Source organism: Mycteria americana, chromosome 7 (assembly GCF_035582795.1).
Source record: "Mycteria americana isolate JAX WOST 10 ecotype Jacksonville Zoo and Gardens chromosome 7, USCA_MyAme_1.0, whole genome shotgun sequence".
In the NCBI taxonomy this organism is placed as follows: Eukaryota; Metazoa; Chordata; class Aves; order Ciconiiformes; family Ciconiidae; genus Mycteria; species Mycteria americana.
This window is the reverse complement of record NC_134371.1, coordinates 18382925-18391103: the sequence shown is the minus strand read 5'-3', so window position 1 is coordinate 18391103 and position 8179 is coordinate 18382925. Positions and strand designations below refer to the sequence as shown.

Here is an 8179-nt window from a genome sequence, read left to right as displayed (position 1 = left end):
TTTTCAAACTGATGAAAACCACCCCCTAGGCAAAAATCTAAATATAAGTAAAAAGGCCAGCAGTAAAAGCTGTCATATTTTAAATAAAAGTTAGTATGAGTAAAGTTCTACAATGGTCTTAATGCCCTCCTGTGTAGCAAAAATTGAGACAGCAAAGTGCCTGTAAAAGTATATCTAATTGCTTAAAGCTCATTTCAAATTTGTTACCAATTAACAGGTACCACTTTAAGATATCAGCACATTAAAAATTTCCTGGGAAGATAAAATCAATTTTTCTTGTAACAGATAAGCAAAAGAGGCTTAGTGATCAGCAACCAAATTTCTTCCAGATGTCTATTAGTCTGTTCAGTCTTTGGGCAACTATGTATCACAAGCTGTGGCAGATGCTCTAACCTCCAAAGGCTGCTCCATCTTGGCAGACTCAAAGACACCCCGTTTGTTTCAGAGACTCACTGCTTTGACTCTGTCCACAATAGAACACACAACTTTGCAGATCATTTGAAAGGCTCAGGTAGTGAATATAGTAAGGCCTTTTTGCATCCTTCATTTGCAGTTAAGCTTCTCTCCTGTAGATTTGAGGCTAGCGAAAGGAAAACAGGTTAAATTTCCTGCTTCAAATTAAACACAGTGGTAAATAGTTATCCAGAATAGGTCCTCTAGGACACTATCTGGAGCAAGAGAACTATATAATGTCTTGGTCATCTTCTATCTTTCTAGCTGTGCTACAGTCAGGATGAAAACCACTACTGTGTAAAGGGGCAGTATAAGGCACATGGCTATCTGAGATACCTTCAGCGAAGTGATTTGAACATAATCAGATTCAGCTCCCATTAGAGCTCCATCTGGGAACACTGTGGGAACCCGAATCAAGCCCAGCAAAACCACAAAACTATTACATGAATGAAGTCAGGGAGCCTTCATCAAGAGGGTAATAGGTGGACATTATCCCCAGGCAGACTTTGATGAAACTAAACTGCTTCAGTGAGAACGAAGTGTAGAACACCAGCAACTGAGGCCACAGACTTCTGCTCAAAATGTCAGACCAAAAGCCTTTCTGCTTAGCCTAGTAGAACCTTCTTGCCAATGAGTATTTTCTTTAGCAGTGAGGTTGAGATGACAGAGAAAATCACAAGCTGAACACGGGTGCTGAAGCAAAGCAAGTGTTCCACATATCCTGTAACTACAGGTTCTTACCTTACAGCAGGAGGAGAAGTGGAGGGAACCTCATCAATGGACTTTTATATTACAGTCTTGGCACCTGGACAGCCATATTTTATGGTCCAAAGAAAAAAATGAAGTATCTATAGAGCGATCAACCATATAGATCATATAGTCTGCCATATTACTAGAAGTCAGCAAACAGACCTGTTTCTGGACTTCAGTTAGGATTCCCATTAAAGTAGGTTCAGGAGAGAATGGTTTCTGCAACTTGAAGGATACCCAGAGGAAAAAAAAAAAAATGTGCCAAGATGTAGCACAGGTTGAAGGACAGAAAGTGACAGAAGAGTAAGAAAAATGGTACATTCAGCTAAGGGTGACAGGCAAATAAGATCTAGTTTGAAGAACACCACAGCTAGAGTATATGCTCCAACTCATGGTAGATGACTGTGAAAAACTGAGGGAATGGTGTGTGATTCGACCTTCCGTGTTTCAACACGAGAAAAAGTGAATGGTAGTTCTTCGGCCCTCTTCAATAATGTTACATCTATAAACATTTCTTGTCTGCAGTGTCTGTGGAACACAATCACCCACAGCTTTAATTTGATATTATTCTGAAGTGAAAATGTTTAATAATTTTACATTTTTGAAACTGATTTACACATACTCCTGAGAAAATTATAATAATTTAAGATTAGTGATAAACAAATTCATAAGAATAATTAACTATACATTTCTTTAATTATAATTTGTTTAAAAAATATAGAAGTAATTCATAGCTTCAAAAATAGACTTTTGACCCCCTTTTAGCTAATAATAATAGGACTTAACAATGGGCTTGAAAATACTGATGTTACAGATTTTTACAAGTTAGATAGCATACCTGTAACTACTTTTAATTTATTTGTATTAGCCATGCCAGATAATATACCTTTGGGAAAATTTAAAAAAAAAAAAAAAAAAAGAGCTACAAACTAGATAGGAACCATCAGCTACAAAAATCCTGGATTTTTTTTTTTTTTAATGGAGTACTGAAAGCCTATTTGCTTTTGTATTTCATCTTAATTTAGTGCACAAAATTGTCATCACAGAGCTGGGTCAAATGCTTCCTTAGAAAGTCAACCAAAAGGTGGTAACAGGCCACTAATAAGAAAATATCTTTGTACACAATCAAGTTCATCACAACCCACCCCCCAACAGTCATTTTACGTTTCTTAGAAATGCCTAGGGAAGTGTATGTGCCTTTTACCCTTCCTCGATGATTAACATACCAAAGATTTTAAAGATCAGAAGGGAGGCGAGTTCCTCAGTAGAAAACCCGTCACAGGAAAAAACTCCCCATCTCTAGTACATGGTAGGATTCAAGCAGCTGGGCCACCCAAAGGAGGTCACTGAAGGGACACAAATGCTGCAGCTGGACTACAGCTGTCACAGGGATGATACGAAGGATCATTATGGTGTGGTAAGTAATCTAGCAGCAGGGGGTAACTGAAGTACTGTATAACTTTATATATATACCATCACAAATTTCAGTTATGGTTTTTACTGTCCTGTTAATGTCAAGATTTTATAAATATGAATTAAAAGATTTTAATTGTTCTATAATTAAAATGCCAATTTCTACCAGTGCAGGGAGCGTTTCATTGCTTGCAGCCAGGTATCCATAGCAGGTTTGTATTCCTCCAAGTCCTTCTGGGGCTCAAAAACTGCTTCTATTCGCCTTAGCTTCTTTAGTTGTTCTTTGTCAGTCCAAAATCCTATAAACAGAAAGTTCATTCTCAAGCTCAACTGCAAATATGTTATTTTTGAGTTGTTTTAATTTATTTCCAAGAGATCCAAAGCAGAAACACAGTAAGAAATCATGACAGCTTTTCTTTACTCAACCAACAACTTTCTCAGAGGGAAACATATTTTTAACATTGTGAAACTCCTTTCCAACAGCATCCACTTGTTTGGAATCCTGACAACAGCACATCTGCTTAACTGGGACGGTTTCCAAGGAACAGCTCTGGTACACTGAAGTTCCCTTAGGTTTCATCCACACTGTGCTTTCGGCTGCAGGTCCCTCTCAACAAAGAAGGGCCAAAGAAACCAAGACTTAGTACTAGTTGGTTTCCTACTGTCTTAAAAATTGCACAAATGGCAGAAAACAGCTGGTGTTATGTATTCAAATTAATTTATGCTATTGAATCATGCTTGTCTATCAAGGGCTGCAGCTTTCTTACAGTTTTAATTGCTGAGTAAGTCTTACCTGAGCATATAGTTTTTATCTTACAGTTGTGTTATTTACATATCAAAGCAATTGAATGAAGTTAATATCCACCTACAAAATATACTTCCATTAAGCAAAACCATTGGCAGTTTGTAGTTTTAAGTCTGGTTAATTATATACAACAATTCTGTGTGAGTAGAGCTGGATTTTTTTCCCCTGTTAATAATTTATTTTGTACTTCCATCATGTTTATTTCTGTGAAAATCTTAAAAAATAAAGACTCGGTTCACAGATGACAGGACACAGCTTCAGTAGGAATGACACGGCTGCACGTAAGCATGGCAGCTTCCTTGTCACGTGATCCATCCCCACCCAGCACTGCTCCAAGCAGTGCGAATATGGGAAGGGATGCCAAGTCAAGAAAGAGGGAGGCAGCAAGACAGGGTTCACCTCTTTCTTCTCCAGTAGCATATCCTTCTAAATGTAAATGAATCTTACAAACATATATGCAGATACTTTTGACATTGAACTCACTGTTGCTATTCATTTATGTAAAACTAAACAAGCATACAACTGCTTAGCAAATTGGGTCATTGTGTTAGAAATACAAATAAGGTCCTTGATTTGGTTTATGTATGACGTTATAATCTGTTTCTTTGGTCCATCAAATACAAGTACATGGGTACAAAGCACTATACAGAGAAACACAAACACTACTTACCTTGGATTCCCACAAAAATGGCTAAAGTAATTCTTTGGGGAGTTTTTAGAGTTATTTGAAGTTATGCCCTGTTTTTTTCCAATGTTTTTTTTCCCTCCCTATTTACAAACATGCATTATGAAGGGAAAAACAAAACCCCTTTAAATGTATACATACCTGAAGCAAGGCCTGCTAGAAAAGCTGCACCAAGACTAGACATGTCTGCATTTGCAGGTTTTTCTATTTTCTTTTTTATTAAATCTGAAGTCATCTGCATGACAAAACTATTATTGCTAACACCTCCATCAGCTCTACAAGGAGAGGGAAAGAACAAGTTAAAAAAATGCATTTAGTTCAAATGCCTATTGCCAGCATTTCAGAAAACAACTTCTGGGGTTTCACACCTATGCATAAATCTTCCTGTCACTCATGCACAAATGCACTTCCATTTTATGGGCAAATTTAGAGGCCAGCACAAGGTGCCTAGGGGAAAAAAAAAAAAAAAAAAAGAATGCCTATAAACTGGGGGAGGAATGGTAGGCAGACAGGGACCTAGGACAGACACATTATCGAAAGCTTTGCAAGCTCTGTCCTCCAAAACTATGCATCATCCTGGTTGAAATGTTAGGGTTTATAACAGAACCTTTACATAGTTATCACCACAACATGACAATAGTCAAAACCATTACATTAAACAAACCCTTTCAAGTGTTCTCAGATCTGGAAAAGTACTTTTTTCATTACTAACAAATCTTTGTACTAGTCAGCTAAAATGCCATCTCAGTTGCTTCTTTTTATAAGGAAGATGAGAATGGGGCTTCCATCTATCTATTTTCCTAATTGCATCATGTCGGAGACCCTATTAATGGAGAAAACTAGAACTTATCAATGCTGATCTTTAATCATCTGAGAGTGATTACTAGTGGTGCAAAATAATCACCCTTGCAAACAAAAAATAACTATAACAAAAAGCAATCTTTGAATTGTCATAGATTGGTTCCTTATGCTGTTGGACTCCAATACCAGCCAGGTATGGAGCTGTTGTTCTATCAAATGTGGTGCAGTAAAGACATCTACTGTTCATTACTATAGAAAAGTGTTGGGTAATAAAACTTAACAGTTGCTTATAAATCTTCAATTCAAATATGCCAGCTGAAATCTTCTATACCACGTGATGCCTCAGAAAACTTTTACATAAATGTTTTGGCTGTTTCTGAAAGTAAAACTAGGAGACACTGCCTGATTGGTGATGTTACAGGGTTTTGCTTGTTTGTACATACAGTTACGCAGGGTTACCACCTCTACACTATGGCATAAAAACCTTTAACTGGCAAAGTCACTTTCTTAATGCTAGTGACATGCATTTTCCTTCTTCTGTAAAAATAAGACATCCATTTGATTCAAGTTACAAGGGGAAAAAAGAAAGAAAATTTCCAAATACTCAGTTTTACATTTAGCTAAATTTTGCTGCTAGATACTTTGAAGATTCAAGCTGTACAGTAACATCTTCTAGCTCAAAGTTCCTACATGCCATTTGACTGGGAATGTGCTATTTCACAGAACAAGTAAATAGGTGACATTCCAGGACTCCAAGGACCACCAGGATCATCCTTGAAAAGGCTGCTGCAGACTGCTACGACACAGAACATGAGGACTAAAACTGAGGGTTTCTTCTCTGTGCTTTCCTTGATGGTGTTGAGGCAAGCAAAGAGAAGTAATAGGAATGTAGAGGGCTAATGAAAATGACAGCTTTGTAGGAACCAGAGACCAGGAAGAAAGGATGGATACAGGACAAAAGCTAAAAAGGGAATGAACATATTTATGGGATAAAAACAACAACAACGAAAAAATAAAAAGTAATGGACAGATACTAAAGATGTGCAGACAAAAGGATGGGAGAGCAGTTTACAACCCTATTGAAAAAGCCATTAAGTGTATCTCATTATCTTCTAATGCTTAATCCACAGGCTGAATTGCTACTGATAATAGTTAACTATTACAGTCACTATATGAAACAGCAACTTTGTATTAATGAATAAAACAGAAAATGATCATACAATTTAAAGTTTATGTTACAACGTAAATGGGATGAGAATTCTAATGTTCCCTAGGCAGTACTTCCACACTTCCCATTTTTCAGTTTGCAGTCTTGATATAACTTCTCAAATTTTGGATGCAATTTTCTATGTAAAATAGCTTCCTAAGGAATCAAAAATTCCAATACTTTTGATCTTTTCCTCTTCATTAAAACCCTGTTCCTTCATCTTTGCCTACTCTATCCCAATACATGGTGGAAGACAGAAACTTTTACCTCCCCTCACCTTGCACTTTCATCTCTCTTCCACTACTCAAAATTCTGATTTCTCAACTGTCTGCATGCCTGCCAGCCCACTTCTTCCTTTGCATGGGTATCAGGAAAAAAGCCACAAGAGGGACAGGAATGCTCTCCTCTCTGTTCTTGACCATGGTATCATGATGACCCCTGGCTGCTAGAAGGAGAAATTTTTGAGCGCTTTCTCAGTGTGAGAGGACTTGAGACTCTAAGACAGCTGGTGGGCCCAAACCAAGTACCTACCAAAATGTGCAATGTAGTTTTCCAGCAATGCATAATTCCGCTAAATTTTTCCAAGATGTTGTGAAAAGCGTATTCTAGGGGTCACGGTTACCTCACTAAATTTGGTTTGCTTCTTCAAAGACTGAAGCAAAATCAATGTCTTAACAATTGAATCGTAAAAGTATTCTTTCCCCCACAAATAGATCCAGCTTTAACTGACATCTTCAAAAAATATTCAGTCTGGGACAGACCCAGCACAAAAAATTTCAGTATGAAAGAATGATAATAAAGCGTAGAATTACCTTTGTGGTAGGCATTGCTGTATGCACTCTAGTGCTATCTGAAAACATGAATTTGCCTTTTTTTATTTTTTTTTTAATAGAGCAATTCATTACGCACCTACTGACAATCACCAATGCCAATAGTTTAATTAAGAACCAACCCTTCTGTGGGTAGACTCTACTGCCACTTAAGCTACATTAACATTTGACTTGGTAATCATCTATTTCTCAGCAGAATTTTTACTGTAAGATAAAATGCATAAAGTTCACACCTATTTAAAATCAAACTCCCATATATCAGATTTAAAAGTTACATGGAACTTACCGAATAGTTTGAAGAGGAATGCGTACCTTCTTCACAATGATATCATAAAGCAGTTTGTTTCTTTAAAAAAATATTTAGTTGAATTAAGCATTATATATTCCATTAAGTGTTTCCAGTATCTACATAGTCAGAAAATAAAATACAAGGCAAAAAATGCCTCAGTTGTGTCAGAACTGCTGCAATAGCTAACAAGCTTCCAGAATGCATAAATTAAAAAAAAAAAAAAAAAAAAGAAAAAAAGACTGAAAGTGGTCTTTGTTATACAACATTATGAAGGCGACACAAGTATGGCTAAATCATGGCCCATTCTATAGCAAGTCACTGTAGAAGTTACATTTTTCCCACCTGAAATTGCTGATAGGTTTCTACAGACAAGATGCAACTGTTGGTGTAACAAGTGGTTTAGAGTGAGGAAAGTAGGCTGACAAAGTGTTAATCAGAGTTTATCCAGGTGTTCTTTAAAGGGAACATCTGAAGGCTGTAAGTTTGACTTGTTCTGAAACCATTTCATTTATTGGGAGAAAATCTAAACACAAAGGATCTCTACCCTGTTCTAGTTAGGTATTTGAATGAGATGAGATTCTCAACATCCCTGTTTTCAAGAGACCCACACTTCAGTTCAGGAATTACTGCATCTCATGTTCCTCTTACAGTGCAGAAGAAAATGCATTAGAAACAGTTTCAGCAACTCAGAATGTTACATTCCTCCAGAAATCCTTTTTGCCTCTTCACAGGAGGTTATCATGCCCAAAGCAGAGCTGGTGACTAGATGGAAGGAATCATATGAGTGTTCCCTAACTGGCCACAGTGCAGTGTGAGCCAGGCTCAAACCACATTCAGCTTCAGTTCGAGGCATGCTGCATGGCTTTGCAAGGCAGAACCAGTCTGTTCCACAGTATGCTACTGATGCGATATCATCAGTGACTACCAGTAATATCTTTAACCTTGA

At 37.2% G+C, this 8179-nt stretch overlaps 1 protein-coding gene across 4 annotated transcripts in view; it reads right to left on the bottom strand.

The window, feature by feature from the left end:
- Positions 1 to 1817: 1817 nt before the first annotated feature.
- GK5 (glycerol kinase 5) overlaps positions 1818 to 8179 on the bottom strand; it is a 28049-nt gene continuing 21687 nt past the window's right edge. The window contains exons 14-16 of one of the 4 annotated variants that reach the window (XM_075507241.1): positions 7231 to 7290; positions 4248 to 4381; positions 1818 to 2915 (exon numbers count right to left, since the gene is read on the bottom strand). In XM_075507241.1, the coding sequence (XP_075363356.1) occupies positions 2779 to 2915; positions 4248 to 4381; positions 7231 to 7290 (331 nt within the window). In that variant the 3' untranslated portion in view covers positions 1818 to 2778. Of the gene's footprint in view, positions 2916 to 2936; positions 3226 to 4247; positions 4382 to 7230; positions 7291 to 8179 lie in introns of those variants that run through there. The other 3 variants (XM_075507242.1, XM_075507240.1, XM_075507243.1) reach the window with 3 other exon arrangements.